Raw genomic sequence first — 18,105 nt, forward strand, 5'->3', positions numbered from 1 at the left:
AGCTCAGGGCCAGGTCACATGACAGAGCAGGAGCCAGGAGCTGCTTCAGGAAAGTCCATGATGGCACCTCCCCCAGGTCAGTGAAGTGAAGGTTTCACCCCTGAATTCAAGATATCGGGACTATCAGTCCTTTTCTCCTGGGTCAGAAGGGTATGAGTCGACCTCTGGGGTCAGAGTCCTGGGTCCCAGAAAGCATTTGCCCAACGTTGCAAGATAGATGTTGCCTCATGTCCCCCCACTCCCTTTTGAGGGAGACACACAGGGTGAGGTGGAAATCCAGGCCCAGGGCACGATGGGTGGAGGTGGCCACATTCATTCACATCCTGGGCAAATCGGGACTGAGCCTGCTGGAGCCCAGGAAGGTTGATGGAGACACATGAGCCCAGGGACATCAATCAAAATGCACCCAGTCTCCGGATTCCTGGAGCTCAGAGTCTAAAGGCAGAAACAGAGACACCAAGACAGAGAGAGATAGCAAGAGATAAAGAAATAGTCACCCAAGACTGTCCAAGAGGGTCAGAGAAACGTCCCGAACTGTGAAGGCAGAGCCAGAGGTGGGGACATAAGTGCCAGGCACTGCTCAGAGCAGAGAGCCGGGGGAGGGGGAGGAAACCTGAGCGCCACACACCCCCAGGCCCCCGTCTCTGCCTTTCTCTCCGAGTCTCCCCAGTTCTGTGCTTCTCCCCTCCTTCTGTCTGTCGTCCCACCCTGTCATCTGTGGCTGACACCGAAGGAGGGTGGCGGAAGTGAGGGCTGGAGGTAGACATCAGGCACCTAAAGGTCCCACAGCGACAGGGACTGGAAGACGCACAAAGACTCAGGCACACGCAAACTCACGCACGGGGACATGCACCCAGATGCACACACCCGTCCCCTGTGAATCCACACAAATACATGAAAGCCCCACACACATGCAAAAACATATACGCAACCTCTCGCAGACGCATACACACAAACACACCAGCACGTCCACGTGAATGCACACAACGCTCGGCGTGTGAAATCCCACCAGCACGCACGCAGACGCGAGCAGGCGTCGGGAAACGTACGCACGCGCGAGCGCGTCAAGGTGACCGCGCGTTCTCGCTCATACGCGCAAAACGAAACCTGCGAGCACCGGGCTCTGGGTGCTCATGTGGACTTTGGAATCCCTACCACCTGGACGCTGCCAACATGTATAGCGTTGCCCGAGCCAGGAGAATGGGTCTTCCCCTACTCTCTACTCGAAAAAGCGCACTCTCTTTCAAGTTCCCACTCCTGGGCGGGATGAGGGGGGAGGCGGGGAGTGAATGCGGTTACATAAGTGGGTGGGGAGGACGCTGGGATAAAAGGCCCAGCCCGATCGAGGCTGGGGTTGGAAGGGAGGCAGTTGGACTGAGCCATGGAGCTCAGCCTCGTTCTCTTCTTTGCTGTCTTGATGGGACTCTTGCTTCTGCTGGCCAGGGCCCATCCTAAGGCCCACGGCCGCCTCCCGCCAGGCCCCCGTCCTCTGCCCTTCTTGGGGAATATTCTGCAGATGGACAGAAGAGGCTTACTCAAATCCTTCCTCGGGGTGAGTGAAATGCAGACGGTTGGGGTCTGAGGGTGGCCCCCGGCCTCTGGACTTGGGGATCGCTCTCTAATAGGGGTGAAGGCATCCTTTCAGCCTCGCGGGTGGAGTGTATGAAGGTTGGTAAAGAAAGTGAATGGACGGGAAGCATGGTGGGTGGTGTTCAATGATCAGACTGCTCCTTTGAAGCGTGTGGGCACTGGCCCCGGAGTGGGTGGTTGGGCATTCGGAGGCATCTGGGCACAAGCCATGGGTGTAGAATTTCACACTCTTCTGCCACCGTCTGTATAGTCTCTGGGTGCCTGCCCGGCCCTGGAAGAGAGAAAAAGGGGCAGTGTCACCAATCATACATTTCTCCTCTGCCAACAAAAGAGAGCAGAGATTGGCCTGGGTGGATGCCAGGAGGAAGAGGGAGACGCGAGGAGGAGGGAGATGGGAGGAGGCGCAAGACTGGAGTGTTTACCAGGCTCTGTAACATTGCTTTCCCTCCATAATTTCACATGGGATTATCCATCTATTTGTGAATAATGTAATCTACATCCATGCACCCACTTCCCAGACAGAAGAACTGGGTCATTGGGGCACCTGGGGGCTCAGTCAGTTAAGCATCCGACTTCAACTCAGGTCATGATCTCACGGGTCGTGGGTTCGAGCCCCATGTGGGGCTCTGTGCTGACAGCTAGCTCAGAGCCTGGAGCCTATTTCAGATTCTGTGTCTCCTTCTCTCTCTGACCCTCCCCGCTCACACTGTCTCGCTCTCTCAGAAATAAATAACAAACATTAAAAAAAGTTATTTTTAATAAAAAAGAAAAAGAAGAACTGGATCACCAACAGTAACTGCCAGCTTACATACTCCAAGGCCACTACACTCCTGAATCTTTGGTTTGTCATCCCTTTGCTTTTAAGAGAAAATATTCCCACATGCAGAGGGATGGTTATGCGCAGGCCCCGAGTAATTTTCACTTCAGTGCATCGCAAGGGCAACATGCTTTCCTATAAACTCCTGGACTTGATTTCTTTGCTCGGAATTACGTGGCTAGGATTTATCTGTATCACCGTGGGAAATCTTCAGGTCTGGCTTACCACACCCCTGCAGGGGAGGTGTGATGCTGTCCTCATCTTAGAGGTATGGCCTGTGAGGCTCAGCCTGGGGAAGACTTGTCGGCAGTCACAATTCTGGGACTTTGTAGAGGGAAAGCTAAGGTCCAGCACGGAGGTGTCTTCATCTCAATACCCTCCTATGCCAAAGGTACCTAACGATTTGGGGATCACAAAATCCTTTGAGAATTTAGTTAAGTGGTGGCCTCTCTCCCCTCCAAATGTCCACAAACATTTGTGCATAAAATTTTGAGAGTTCCAGACATCCTAAAGCTCTTCCATGGAACTTCCAGGATCCTTTAGGGGAACCATGATCCTCCATGTTCATTGCATTTTTGGAGACAGGGAGGGAGAGCAAGGACCAGGGGGTGTCACGATGGGACAGGTCAGAGAGGGTGGCTCTGCTTCTCCTCCATTCCTAGTATGCTCCCAGATCTTTCCAGAGTCAGCAGATGCGTTCTGGATTCAACTCTTGCTCATTGAGTCTCCATTTCCTCTTTTGTTAAAATGAGATGGTGGTAAGAGTGTGTGTCCCATAGCATTGTTGAGGACTGGGTGACATATTCCATAGAGCCTAATGTATAGTAAGTGCTCATTAAGTGGCAGCTACTTTGATCCATTCATTCAACAGTCATTTATAGGGCACCCTCTGTGTGCCTGGGAATATTCTAGGCATTGATGATGTGGCTTTGGACAGGGCATACATGTTAAGCAAATAAGGAAATACTAGGTAGACAAGAGCTATGATTAAAAGAAAGCCGGGTACTATTTTAGAAAGCGGTGGAGCTACTTTAGAGTGAATGAGGGGAGAAGCTCAGTCTCGCTTTGTCTGTGAGCAGGGACCCTGCAAGATGCAGGAAGAAAGCGCCACAGAGAGGCAGGTGTCAGTGCGAGAACGCTGAAGCAGGAGCAAGCTCAGCATGTTTGGGGGACAGCGTGGAGGCTGGATCCGAGGGAGGGAAGGGGCGAGGGGGAGGGCAAGCAGAGGGGTGATGCAGCCCCCTCATGCAGGGGGGTGTGGATCGTGGTGGAGACCTCAGATCTTACTCTCCATGCAGTGGGGGGCACTGGAGGATTTGGAGCCAGTTAGGGGTATTTTAAAAATTTTTTTAAATGTTTTATTTATTTCTGAGAGAGAGAGAGAGAGAGACAGCATGAGCCGGGGAGGGTCAGAGAGAGAGGGAAACACAGAATCTGAAGCGGGCTCCAGGGTCTGAGTTAGCTGTCAGCACAGAGCCTGATGTGGGGCTCGAACCCACGAACCTGGGTGGTCAACCGATTGTAGGGGGATGGGTATGGCAGTAGGGAGACCAGTAAGGAGGCTCTGCAGTCTACTTCACCCATTTTATGATTTTAAGTCAACTTTTAGTGAGGTTTAACATGATCCCTAAAAGTGCACAAATCATAAACATTCAGCTCAATGGATCCTCTCAAATGAACATACTCATGTAATTGACATCATATAGATAAGTAACAACAGATCTTGTCCCCAGAGATCGCCTTCCTGTCTCATTCCAGTCATCACCCTCCCACTATCTTGACTTCATATAAGTAGAGTTAGGACATATGGACACTTTTATGTCTGGTTGATTTCGCTCCACACTATGCCTGTGAGTTTCATTCGAGTCTTGTCTGTAGAGTCGGTCCTTTCTCATTGCTGTGTAGTTATTCCATGGCATGACTTCAGTGAATCTGCTTTGTTTGTATTTTGGTGAACCGCCATACACATTGTGGTTGGACGTGCATCTGGGAGCGAAGTTAATGAGTCACTGAATATGTATGTGTCGAGCTTCAGTAAATACCACGGAGCAGTTTTGCAAATGCCGGTACTGATGTCATGATCATCCCCGAAGCCATCGTTTTCCCTTCTTGTCTACCAGGTGGTTCGGGTAGTTCCCTGGGGAAACTCAGGAGGCAGACAGCAGGTTAGCGTTGGGTCACAGGAAGGATGACCCTTCAGTTTCAGTGCTGGTGAGATCTGGCTCAACTCAAGGGTCTGGGCAGGAGTAGGAGATATTTAACCATCTGTACTGCTTAGGGCACTATCGTGTGGACTCTGGCTGGGTCATGGGTTAATCCTTTAGTTGCTGGGTCCTGGGACGGGGAAAGGCAGCCTGGAGTGGAGGATCTTGGGGGCAGCAGCTAATTACCAGTCTATACATAAGTGTTTTTATGGTTTAACAACTGGGATGGCCACATAGGTGCGTAGGCTAACAGCAACCTTGGACGTGGATATGCTTCACAGCTTCGAGAGAAATATGGGGATGTCTTCATGGTGTACCTGGGGCCAAAGCCCGTGGTCATGCTGTGTGGGACAGAGGCCATACGGGAGGCCCTGGTGGACCAAGCTGAGGTCTTCTCCGGCCGGGGGACAATCTCCAGTGTAGAGCGAGTCTTCCAAGGATACGGTAAGGACCTTGGGGAATGACGGAAGATGGGAATTGAGGAGGGTGAGTCTGAGAAGGGGGGAGGAGGGGCACAGAGGGGCCCAGAGTCCCCTTCCAACCCTCTTGGCAATCCATGCCTTCCCTACACCCCCAGGCGTGATCTTTGCCAACGGGGAACGCTGGAAACTTCTTCGGCGATTCTCTCTGTCCACCATGAGAAACTTCGGGATGGGGAAGCGGAGTATAGAGGAACGGATTCAGGAGGAGTCTCAGTGTCTGGTGGAGGAGCTGCGGAAAACCCAGGGTGAGTCCCGGGGAATGGGTATGCTGGGTGCATGGCAGCAGAAAGACAGAGCGGTGTCCGTGGGCAGAGGAAGAGAGGCAGAGATAGACAACGACCCTGAGAGACCACCCAACAGAGGGACAGACAGAGGTGGGTGGGAATGGAGCAGAGGGAGCCAGAAGAGATGTGGGGTGTATAGTGCCGAGAATAACCCAAGGACATAAACTTGGTTAGGTATTAGCATGCTGTTTACTTGGGTTCAGGGAAACCAACTCATGGATTAATTGTATCTGTCAAGGGCAAAAACAGGATTTCTATAAAAGAAGGCAAAGAGAGAAAGGGAAAACGACAGACACTGAAAATTACAAACTGGGTTTTCTTTCTTCTTGGGTGAACTATTGATGAGCTGGCCGTGAGCAAGGAGGGCAGCGGGGGCGTTCTGCCCTCAGGCAGGGGGATGGGCTGTCGAAGAAGCACGTCTAGGGGCGCCTGGGTGGCTCAGTCGGTTAAGCATCTGACTCTTGATTTCAGCTCAGGCCGTGACCTCACGGTTCATGAGTCTGAGCCCTGTGTCTGGCTCTGTGCTGGCAGTGCAGATTCTCTCTCTCCCCCTCTCTCTGCCTCTCCCCTGCTAGTTCCCTCTCTTTCTCTCTCAAAATAAATAAATAGACTGAAAAAAAAAAGAGAAGAAGCACGTCTACTTATTTTTGGTTTCTCCATAAAAGGGTGTTTATGAGACATAAAGATGATAGGTCCTTTCGTAAGGGATTTCGAGATGTAAATGTACAGGCTGGGAGGGAGAGGCAGAGACATAGGGAACAACAGAAGACTAGGGGCAGTGGACCAAGAAGACAGGAGGAAACAAAGCAACTCAGATGGAGAGCGACAGGGAAAGGGAAAGAGACAGAGAGACCAAGAGAGAGAGAGAGACTGGAAGAGACCGGGGGAAGCAGAAAGAAAGCAAGGCAGAGAGAAACGAAGGTAGAGAAAATAAGACAGACAGACAGGCTCAGGAAAGGGTCTGCACAGGAACGAGAGAAGACGGACAGGTGAGACCTGCAGAGAGAGGCTGATGCCATGACACTTCCGGGTGGCGCAACAGTGTCTACCCCTCCCACCCCCATCCCACCCCCAACCAGGGAGGCCAGGATGTATACAGACATCAACTGTCAAGTGCAGAACAATTCCCTGGAGACCAAAGAGCCCTGGAGGTGGAGAGGAGAGATCAATGGATAAGGGACAGGGAGCAGAGACCTTTTAAACTTGCACTTGTGATTGACTGAGCCTGTCTACCCTGGGACTTAACTACCTGCTCCCGGAGTCAGAGCTGAGGCCCGAGACGGGCCAACCACAAAGCCTCCATAGCCTGGCTACCTTGGAGACAATAACTGAACTGCACTTACCCCCCAGGGTTGTGGTGGGAATTTACTAAAATAATACATGAAGTGCTTAGAACAGGACCTGGCTGGCCCATCATCCAGGCTAGTGAATGTCAGCGCTTCCTGTACCTGCTTCTTTGTCATCACTGAGTGAGGGAGGGCAGTCACGTGGAGATGGGTCAGCGGTGAAATGCTCCCAAGGCCTTTGAGTCTGTGTCCCATGACCTGTGCCTCCTCCTCCTAGGAGCCTTCCGGGACCCCACCATCTTCTTCCACTCCATGACTGCCAACATCATCTGCTCCATTGTCTTTGGAAAACGCTTTAGCTACAAAGATCCAAAGTTCCAGCGGTTGCTGGACTTGTTCTTCCAGACCTTCACACTCATCAGCAACTTCTCCAGCCAGGTCAGGGAGCTGGGGCCGGAGGCTGAGTGTGAGGTGGATATCTAGGGCATGGGGAAAGGGGTGATCTGCTTTGGGGGCCCAGAAATACCGCTTCAGGCTGGAAAGGGGGCACAGACACTGGGGGGAGGGGGAGGGGACAGCAACACTGAGCCCTGGAGGGCGGGAGGGATGGACACAGGGATGGAGAGCCTAGGGCGAGGAGGCAGAGATGGGGAGTCAGAGAATCAGCAAGAGAGATCAAGACACCAGCGTTTGGAAGAGAAGCGAGGAGGACAGGGAGAAACCAACAAGGAAGGGCAGAGATCAGAGACTCTGAGAGGCAGAGTCGAAAAGACAGTCAAAGAGGTGACAGGGAGAGAATATGAATCCGACTGTCAGGCTCTCTATTCTTCTGTCCCTGATTCCTCTGAATCTTCACCTCTGTCTTTGGCAAAGCCCCTCACTTGAAGAAATTCAAGGATACATGAAAATAAGGGACCACATTTCTTCATTTTCTCCATTTCCACACCCTCTTTCAGTCTTCTTTTAAAACAAAATAGTACAGTTTCTCTTTCTCAGTGAATCTGGAAATACCCCTATTATATATTAAAGTTAAAAAAATTAAACTGCAGAACAGTATGCCTCGTTATGGTTCTTCCCCAGGAGTGTATGTCAGATTCATGCGTAGGACTGTCGCAAGTACAAATTCCCGTGACCTTCTGCTAGACAGTCTGATCCAAAGACTTGAGATGGGGCCCAGAGTGAGTAGTTGCAAAAGGTCCAGCAAGTGATTTCACTTTTCTCTCCCACAGAGAACCACAGAGAGAAGAGTCTGGGAGGAGATTCACCAGAGAGTAATCAATGGTTATTTCTAACCATTAAGAGAAATTTACATTGCACTCTCTATTTCCACCCTTTTATTTTTTTGCAATTGTTTGCAACAAGCTTAAGTACTACCTCAATCCTCAGACAATCTCGTAGAAATATGTTCTAAGATAAATAGACCTAAGTGGGCAGTAGGCTCATTTCGCGTGAGCATCACGTTATCAGTGTTTGGTGCGCAAGGGAGGCGTGAGGGGTGGAAGGTCAGAGAGTTCTGAGCAAAACAGATCGACTGGCTGAAGTAGGCAACAGAAGCGCAGAGAGCTTCTGCTGACTCGGTCGGTAGACCAGGCGACTCTTGATCTCGGGGTCGTGAGTTCGAGCCCCACGTTGGGTGTAGAGATGGCTTAAAAGAAAAAAAGAAGCTGCATGGAGACAGTGAGAGGAGACACACAGAGCTAAGGAGAGGCAGAAAGGAGAGAGGTGTGCCAGCAACCAAAGCAGGACGTGAGGATGAGGGAGGAAGATGCAGGAGGGAAAAAATGGGAGAATAACAGATCCAAGGAGACTTAGTGAGTGAGAGACAGAGACAGAGGGAGGCAGAGACAAAAGCAGAGACAGAGAGAGATGAGCTTCCCCCCTACCAGGCTGTTAGGGCCCAGGAAGGGCCTCCTCCCTGTGGCGCACTAGCTCAGCCCCAGGAGGACCTCACAGTCCCTTCTCTCCTGCAGATGTTCGAGCTTTTCCACAGCTTCTTGAAGTACTTCCCAGGCACACACAGGCAAATCTACAAAAACGCGCAGGAAATCATAAGCTTCATTGAGGATGCCGTGGAGAAGCACCGTCAGACCTTGGACCCCAGCAACCCCCAGGACTTCATCGATGCCTTCCTGATCCGCCTGGACAAGGTGGGGCTTGGGGGAGGGGAACGGGAAGGGTGGGGAGGGAGGAAAAGATGGAGGGGTGGATGAGAAGAAGGGTGGGGAGGGGCGCCTGGGTGGCTTAGTCGGTTAAGCTTCCGACTTTCGCTTAGGGCATGATCTCACGGTTCGTGGGTTCGAGCCCCGCGTCGGGCTCTGTGCTGACTGCCAGCTCAGAGCCTGGAGCCTATTTCGGAGTCTGTGTCTCCCTCTCTCTCTGACCCTCCCCTGCTCACGCTGTCTCTCTCTCTCTCTCTCCTAGAAATAAATAAAAATATAAAAAAAAAGAAGGGTAGGGAAAAGGGAAAGGAGCGGGGAAGAGGGGAGGGAGACTGGGAAAGGGAGCAGAGATGCAGGAAATGACTGAGGCGAAGAGATATAAAGGAGAACGTTGGGAGGAGAGGGAGAAAGAGATACAGGAAACGCAGCAACAGGTGAGGAGACACAACCGAGGTAGAACGAGGCTGTGGGAGTGAAAGGGGGACGAACACAGCAGAGATGGGAAATGGATTGAAACCGAGTCTGAGCACAGAGAGACAGAGAGAGAGAGAGATCTAGGCAGAAGGCACAGAAAAATCAACTGCCCCAGGTGGTGTGAGACCCAGAAGCAGGGGAGGGCGCCCCCAGCAAAGCCACGCCCCTCCCCTTACACGCCCCCTACCGCTCGGATTCAGGAGAAGTCCGACCCCAACAGCGAGTTCCACCATCAGAACCTCATCTGCACGGTGCTCTCCCTCTTCTTCGCCGGGACGGAGACCACCAGCACCACGCTCCGCTATGGCTTCCTGCTCATGCTCAAGTACCCTCACATCACAGGTGGGCGGGCAGGGACAGCCGTCAAGGCAGGGGAAGGGGGGGGGCTTCTCCTCCCTTTGAGGGCTACAAAAGTGGGGCTGGGGTCCTTCCTGAATGAGAGAGACAGTGTTCACCTCTTTTACCGGGAGCAGTACAGGCCTTGAATGAGTCTCTAACTAAGCCATCCCCGCGGTGGTGGATGGATGAACGAATAGGTGTCAATGTGTTCTTCCACTGTGTCCCTCCCATCCATCCATTTGTCTATCCTTTTATTTATTACCTGTGCACTCAGATTCTTTCAACGATGATGAATTCAAGGACATAGGCTTCCATTCTTTATTTGCATTAATTGATTCAATTATTGATCTTTTGACACAGTGATTAATTGAATGAACTGTCATTGATTCATTGGCTCATTTGTTCGTGCATTCATCTCTCTGCCCTATGAACTAGATTTCATTCCTTAATTCTTCCATCGGCCTTTCAATCCACCCTCCATCCATTTATTATTCATTTAATTCAATTAATTCATCACGGATTTATTTATCTATTATTCAATACCTCCACCTATTTATTCCTTTTTTATAACTATTTAATTTTATCTATTTTTAGACCTATTGTATACCTTTCTTATACCTATTATTTCACGAATTTCTTTATTTACTTATTCCTCTATAGATCTAGCCATCCATTCATTCATGCAATTGATTTATTGGTTAATAGGTTCATTTATTTGTCTCTGGGCCATTTGTCATTAATTAATGATCCATTAATTCATATATTGATTGATAAACAAATACATACATCTATTCACTAATGTTCTTCCATTCATCAGTCTTTCCATTCATAAGTTGACTGGCTTATGTATTCATTTATCCAGTTGTTTGTGGGTTAATCTACTGATCTATTTCATGGTTATATTCCTTAGGACCTAGCACGGTGTCTCATCTATAATACACACACAGCAAATATTGTTTTTTTAAATTTTTTAATGTTTATTTATTTTTGAGAGAGAGAGAGTGAACAGGGAAGGAACTGAGGGGGTGGGGGTGGGACAGAGGATCCAAAGCAAGTTCTGTGCTGACCAATGTGGGGCTCAAATTCATGAACCATGACATCAGGATCTGAGCCAAAGTCAGACATTTAACCACTTAACTGACAAGCCACCCAGGTTCCCCTCTATTCTTTCTAGAGGCCGAGTTTTGACAGGTTTATATCTTGAGTTCTTAGTCTGAAATTCTGTGCAAAATTGTGGTGTGTGTGTGTGTGTGTGTGTGTGTGTGTGTGTGTGTGTACCTGTGCCTGTGGGGAGACAATTCATAACATTCATTAGCTCTCAAAGGGTGAGAATTATTGCTTCCCCCCTCCTCCAGGCTAGTTGCCCTGAGGGGTGTCAATGACCCATCCCTTTATTATAGGTTTTTCCTGGCTTATTAGCCCACACAAAACAGTGTCTCTGCTGAAATGCCTCTTTAAAATGAGGTTCTTTGCCCCCACTCTTCTGTGCAGAGAGAGTCCACAAGGAGATTGACCAAGTGATTGGCCCACACCGCCTTCCATGCCTTGATGACCGAGCCAAAATGCCATACACTGACGCAGTCATCCATGAGATTCAGAGATTCAGCGACCTCCTTCCCATTGGCTTGGTCCACATGGTCACCAAAGACACTCACTTCAGAGGGTACTTCCTGCCCAAGGTGAGGCCAGCTGGGCTCCCACATTTCTCCTGTGTGGGCATCCCAGGTTCTCTTAATCTCTGTACTTGACTTGTTTTTGGTTTTATCACTAGGGTCCTCTTGGTTTTTTGTTTGTCTGTTTATCTTGTTTTGTTTTTAAGGGTGGGCTGAGGAATGGAATGGCAGTGTCTTTTGACCTTGTGACTCTCCCTCAGGGCACTGAAGTATTTCCCATCCTGCACTCTGCTCTCAATGACCCTCATTACTTTGAAAAACCAGAAACCTTCAACCCTGACCACTTTCTGGATGCCAGTGGGGCACTGAAGAAGAATGAAGCTTTTATCCCCTTCTCCATGGGTAAGCCAGGCCTGCACTCTCTTTCTCAGACACTAGAGTGAAAGGACACTCTCTCTTTGAGACAATCTAGGAGAGATCTTTGTTCATTGAGCCGCTAGTATGTGCCAATTGCTTTACCTTTAACCCACTTCATCTTCACTGCAACCTTAGACCGGGCTTAAGAAGTAAGACCACATCCCAAAGGCACATCTCGGTAAACTGGACCTTGGGAAAGTATTTTAACCCCTCTACACCTTGGTATAAGATAGCTGGTGAGCACTACTCTGAGCTCAGTGCTCTACTGGGGGCTGAAGATAATGCACTGGGTAAGTCACATAGAGACACGATTCCTGCCCCGGGGTTTTTAGGGTCCAGCAGGGGAGATGGGCATTTATCATTTGACCACAAAAGTAGTACCTAATTAAACTTAATTAATGCTTGCAATGTGCTTAGAACTGCTTGGCACAAAGTCAGTGCTCATGGATGTGACGATGATTACTGTCATCAATCATAACTGTGATAAATGCTCTGAAAGGGACTTTGGGGACACAAAATAGGAAACACTGACTACTCTTGGTGGTTCGGTGAGGAAAAGCTTTCCTGGAAGCACTGGCTTCTAAGCTAAGACCTCATGGGTGAATATCAATCAGCCCCTAAGAAGAGTGTTCGAGGCATAGGGAACAGCATGGTCAAAGCCTGAAGGTGGAGACAGCATGGCGTATTTGAGAAACAAGACAAACCCAGGGAGCGTGGAGTGTGGATTATAAAAGGGGAGAAAGGCGAAGAGCTCAGCTGGAGGGCCTTGAAAGCTGGGGGGTGTTTGGAATTATCTTGCTGATTCTGGGGAGCCAGGGAGGGTCTTGACATGCTCTGACCTGTCTCTTGCCCCGTTCTCTACTATGTGGCCCCGTCCAGAGAAAACCCCAATGCCCAGGGTCCTCATCCTTTGGGAGAAAGGAGGACCCCAGAATCAAGGCCTTAGTCTTGAGTTCCATCTGTGATCTCGGTGACCTACATCCCCTGGCTCTGCCCAGTGCTTCCCTTATTTCTTAAAAAAATTTTTTTAAATTTTTTATTTATTTCTGAGAGAGAGAGAGAGACAGCATGAGCAGGGGAGGTTCAGAGAGAGAGGGAGACACAGAATCTGAAGCAGGCTCCAGGCTCTGAGCTAGCTGTCAGCACAGAGCCTGACATGGGGCTCGAACCCACGAACTGCAAGATCATGACCTGAGCTGAAGTCGGACACTTAACCGACTTGAGCCACCCAGGCGCCCCAGGCTTCCCTTATTTCATCTTAAGTGAGAGTTGGGGGACGTGTGGGATTGTGGGGTGCGACTGATGATCACATTCACTAGTCCTGTTTAAGGTTAGAGAGAGAGGCAGAGATGTAGAGAAGGAAGGACAGAGAGAGAGAGATGAAGAAAGAATGAGTGAGAAACAGAGGGACAAAGAGAGACAGAGGGAAATCGTGTCAGGGGACATAGTGACAGAGACAGAATGCGCAAGGAGACAATAGAGCGAGGAAGAGGAAACAGAGAGAGAACAGGAGAGTTTCAGAGTCAGATCCAAATGGACAGAGACGGGGAGTTTAAGATTGAAGAAAGTGGACAAGAGGAAGGAGACAGAGCAGCAAAGTCTGATGGGAGGTACAGTCAGAGCAAAAGGCTGAGGCAAGATTGCCATGGTTGGAAAGAAGACAAACCAAGACAAAAAGGTGTTAGAGCAAAGGAATAGCAAAGGGTGTCCCAGTGGATTAGAAGAGAGGATGGGAGGGAGACAGTAGGAGTCAGGCGTTCTGGAAAGAACTGGGTCACAGGACCAGTTACAAGAGAACAAGCCTAGAGCTCTGCCCTGAGTATTTCTAAGTCCATGTTTCCTAACTTCTGATGTGCCAAAAAGATGTGGACGTTTCCCCCAGAGGCCTCCACGTAGGCCCAATGTCTAAGACCCGGTGTCTAGGAAATATCTGAATGGCCTTGCCCTGGTGGTCAGCTTGCAGATCAAGAGCCATTGAGGTGGGGCGCCTGGGCTGGGCGGTGCGGTCAGTTAAGGGTCAGACTCCGGCTCGGGTCGCGGTCTCACCCTTGGTGAGTTCGAGCCCCGCGTCAGGCTCTGTGCTGACAGCTCAGAGCCTGGAGCCCGTTTCAGATTCTCTCTGCCCTTCTCCTGCTCCCACTCTGTGACTCTCTCCCTCTCAAAAATAAGTAAACATTCAAAAAAAAATTTTTTTTAAAGAAAAAGAGGCACTGAGGTAAAGGAGTCTCTTCCTGGGGTTTCCGCTCCCTTTGTCCCTATTTCTCTTCAAGCCGGCGCTTCATGACCTACTGGCGGGCNTGGGTCGCGGTCTCACCCTTGGTAAGTTCGAGCCCCGCGTCAGGCTCTGTGCTGACAGCTCAGGGCCTGGAGCCCGTTTCAGATTCTCTCTGCCCTTCTCCTGCTCCCACTCTGTGACTCTCTCCCTCTCAAAAATAAGTAAACATTCAAAAAAAAATTTTTTTTAAAGAAAAAGAGGCACTGAGGTAAAGGAGTCTCTTCCTGGGGTTTCCGCTCCCTTTGTCCCTATTTCTCTTCAAGCCGGCGCTTCATGACCTACTGGCGGGCCCTACACCTCCGACAAGCTGGGGGAAGCCACACCCCCCTCCCACAGGGACCAGGCCCATTCGCCATTCTTTTAAGTTTATTTCTTTCTTTTAATAGAAAGAACACGCACGAGCTCGCTCGTGAGCGGGGGAGGCAGAGAGAGAGGGAGAGAGAAAATCCGAAGCAGGCTCCGTGCTATCAGTGCAGAGATCAACACCTGAGCTGAAATCAAGTCAGACACTTAACCAACTGAGCCACCCAGGCGCCCCGCCCCATTCACAATTTTACATGTAGTTTGGTTTTTTTCCCCAAATTTTGAAGCCCATGGCTCTCAGACTGAGATAAAGTGACAACCCAGATATAGACAAACACACAGTGCCAGAAACACCCTCATGCTCCCCACTGCACACACTCCCCCTGCATACTCCCCTCACACACACACTCCCCCCCACCCCCACACTCTTCACCACACACCCCAGAAACAAACACAAAGAATGACCACACCTGTAGTATCCTTAGTACAGACCAGGTGCTAGTCTGAGAATTTTTACAAATATTAATTTCTTTAACCTCACAATAGTCCTATGAGATAAGTACCATCCTCCTCACATTAGAAATGAAGGACAATAAAAGTGTCAGAAATGTGCACAATCTGTGCATGTGGAGGCAGACACACACACACAATCACACACACACATCCAACCAGAGGTGGGTGTTTATTCTCCAAGGGGCCACTGAACCCTCTGGAAATCTAAGCTACAAACTCTCTCCTGGAAAAACGCGCAAGGCACCTCCACCCAAATGTTTGCCCCTGGTTTCAGAGGGCTCGGGATCCCCTAAAAGACAACCCGGGATTGCAGGTTGAAGGCCAGTCCCACACAAATCTGTGGCGATGGATACACATGTCTGGGCTTTGGGATAGGACAGGGCAAGGGACGTGCGTTTGCGCTGCGCCCACACTGGTGATCTTCTGTGCCCACAGGGAAGCGCATTTGTCTGGGTGAAGGCATCGCCCGCATGGAATTATTCCTCTTCTTCACCGCCATCCTCCAGAACTTCTCTGTGGCCAGCCCTGTGGCCCCTGAGGACATCGACCTCACGCCCCAGGCGAACGGCATAGGAAAAGTGGCCCCCGTTTACGAGATCAGCTTTCTGTCCCGCCGAAGGGACTGAGGAAAGGGCCTCAAAGGATTCCGGGATCATGAAGTATCCCCGCCTCTGCAGAAGTCAGTTCCTGGACTCGCTCTGGGTCTTCCTGCTGCTGAGAGACCCACCGCAAGCCAGTGTCTATCTCCTCCTTGGTTGCTGCCTCATCTCATACCATCACTCTGCAGTTCTTCCATAGACTTGGGGAAGTGTTTTCCTTTCCTTTCTTAACAGTTCCCAGTGTGGGGTATATAAGAAGCTGGGTGCTAAGACAGGAGCCTTGACTCAGATGCTCTTTGCATTTCTGCCTCCCAGGCCACGGCTTCCCCCAGTGACCGCTCCCTTCCTCAGAACATCCACAACCTCCATGCAGCAGCTGTTTGTGCACCATGACCTGTGCACACGTGATCTCACTGGAATCCTTCCAAAGCCCCATGGGGTGGGTACGACCCTGGATCATGCCCGTTTTTACAGATGCGTAAACAAAGGCTAGACAATGGCATCCGTTGTCCGAAGTCACATCATATGGCTAGGAGTAGAGGAGCAAGATTCACACTCTGTGTCTCCCTGGCTCTCGAACTCAGATTCTTCCCCCAGCCACACCTCTCCCCCAATATATTTTAAAATTACTGTGACATTCATAGAACGTAAAACTAAGCATTTTAATTTTTTAATGTTTATTTATTTTTGAGAGAGAGAAAGAGAGACAGAATGCGACCAGGGGAAGGGCAGAGATAAAAGGAGACAGAGAATCTGAAGCAGGCTCAGAGCCTGACTCGGGGCTTGAACTCGCAGATCGAGAGATCATGACCTGAGTGGAAGTCGGGTGCTTAGCCAACTGAGCCACCCAGACGCCCCCAGAACTAAGCAGTTTAAAGTGTATGATTTGGTGGCAGTGGCTTATTCACAATGTTGTACAACCACCACCACTATCTAGTTGCAAACATTTTCATCACTCAAGAAGAAAATTCCGTACCCATTAGCAGTCCCCCCCCCCCATACCCCCTTCCCCTCACCCCCTGGCAACCACCAATCTGCTTTTGGTCTTTATGTATTTGCCTATTCTGTGTATTTCATGTAAATGGAATCATACAATATATGCTCTTTTGTGTCCAGTTTTTTTCACTTGGCATAATATTTTGGGGGTTCATCCACATTGTGGACCATTGCTGTACACTGCCATCCTCATTCTTTTTTTTAATAGACAGATTTTTTTATAGGAAATAATGTTTGGTTTTTTTTTTACAAATAGTTTATTGTCAAGTTGGTTTCCATATAACACTCAGTGCTCATCCCCACAGGTGCCCTCCTCCATGCCCATCTCCCCCNGATTGGGATTGCATTGAATGTATAGATTGCTTTGGGTATTAAGTTGCCATCCTCATTTTTACTGAATTTCCCTCCTTCCGTCCCTCTGTGTAAGGGCCTCCTCGACCCACGGCCCCCTGAGCTGCATGATTCCACACTGGTGCCTTGGATTCCCTGGTATTCCCCTTCACATCCCCCGAGACTGAAACAAACATCCAAATCCTGACATCTCCTGGTCAGATGGTGATCCATGCCATTTCACATGAGACCCATTTATTGGTCACTATCCCAGGTCACTAGGGATATTTCTGGAAAGTGAGAACCTCTTTACCTCAAAGCTATGTCCGAGAAGGCAAAATACTTGCTGAGGAATGAATGAATGAATGAATGAATGAATGAATGGTTAAGTCAAGCAACCCCAAACCTACCCAACATGGAGCTAGCCTTCCCCATCAAACCTTATCTTTTTCTTCATTTCTTACTCTCTTCTGATGCTCAGGGCAAATCCTTCCTTCCAGTGAACTCAGGATGCCTCAATTCAGTCTTCTAGCTATTTCCAATCCCTCATGATGCAATGCCACCCTCTAAGAAAATCAGTCAAGAGCCATTCTTGCAGCACACCATCCTACACCAGGCTCTGCTAGCTGGCACCACCACCCTTCCTTCAAGAAGGTACTCCAGGTTCACGTGCATTGCCTGCTAAGACGCCTCCGGCCAGCCAGGGGCCAATGGGAAGCCAGCTTTGGGATCCAATTGAGAAGTTAAACTTCCTGGCCTCTGCAGCACCCGCCATCTTTGGGGTTCCTGTTGCCACTGGAGAGTTACCAAGAGCTGTGCTAAATTAGATTTATGGCACATCCACCCCCAATGATCACAGAAAACAAAAGGTGACATGCAACAAAGTAGCCTTCCTTTTAAGAGGGACCGCAGGATGGAAGGAAGACACAGCCAGGACCATGGCAGTCACAGTCCTCTTGCTGCTCACTGTCCTTATTGGCCTTTTACTGCTCCTGAGTCACCCGACGTCTTGGAGCCAACTCCCTCCCAGACCTTGGCCTCTGCCCTTCCTGGGGAACATTTTACAAATAGGCCACAAAGGCTATGGGATGCAGAAAGCAGGTGAAAAGCAGGAGGTGGGTGGACAAGAAACAGCTCACAGGCAGCAAGGCACTTGAGGGTGAAACTGTGGATGGGACTTTGCAAGGCCAGCTTGGGGACTGACTTCTTCTAGCTGGGATCTGGCCCAATATTCCCATGAGAGAAGCTTCTGGAATTCTTATAAGAAGGAATGCAGGGAAGGTAAACCAGAGGGAGAAATTCTGATAAGACGTGAGGCTTTGAGCTGTGGTTCTGCAGGGGTGGGGAGGGAAAGGTACTAGAGCTCACATGTAAGGAGTCTCTGTAATTTTTAAAATTCAAACCTGGGAGGGTTCTTGTAAGAG

At 49.8% G+C, this 18,105-nt stretch overlaps 1 protein-coding gene across 1 annotated transcript; it reads left to right on the forward strand.

Annotated features, from left to right (window-relative positions):
• The first annotated feature begins 1,366 nt into the window (after positions 1-1,366).
• Positions 1,367-16,337, forward strand: LOC144239713 (cytochrome P450 2B11-like). Its single transcript, XM_077773874.1, has 9 exons — positions 1,367-1,552; positions 4,893-5,055; positions 5,189-5,338; positions 6,941-7,101; positions 8,634-8,810; positions 9,497-9,638; positions 11,127-11,314; positions 11,509-11,650; positions 15,192-16,337. The coding sequence occupies exons 1-9, from the start codon at positions 1,382-1,384 to the stop codon at positions 15,380-15,382; spliced, it is 1,485 nt and encodes a 494-aa protein (XP_077630000.1). The 5' UTR covers positions 1,367-1,381; the 3' UTR covers positions 15,383-16,337.
• Positions 16,338-18,105: the final 1,768 nt, after the last annotated feature.

This window comes from Crocuta crocuta, unplaced genomic scaffold, assembly GCF_008692635.1.
Source record: "Crocuta crocuta isolate KB4526 unplaced genomic scaffold, BGI_CrCroc_1.0 scaffold267, whole genome shotgun sequence".
In the NCBI taxonomy this organism is placed as follows: domain Eukaryota; kingdom Metazoa; phylum Chordata; class Mammalia; order Carnivora; family Hyaenidae; genus Crocuta; species Crocuta crocuta.

Coding starts and splice junctions, on each gene's coding strand:
- LOC144239713 (XM_077773874.1), top strand. CDS start 1,382: ATGGAGCTCAGCCTCGTTCTCTTCTTTGCTGTCTTGATGGGACTCTTG. Junction 1,553..4,892: donor TACTCAAATCCTTCCTCGGG/GTGAGTGAAATG, acceptor TATGCTTCACAG/CTTCGAGAGAAATATGGGGA. Junction 7,102..8,633: donor TCAGCAACTTCTCCAGCCAG/GTCAGGGAGCTG, acceptor TCTCTCCTGCAG/ATGTTCGAGCTTTTCCACAG.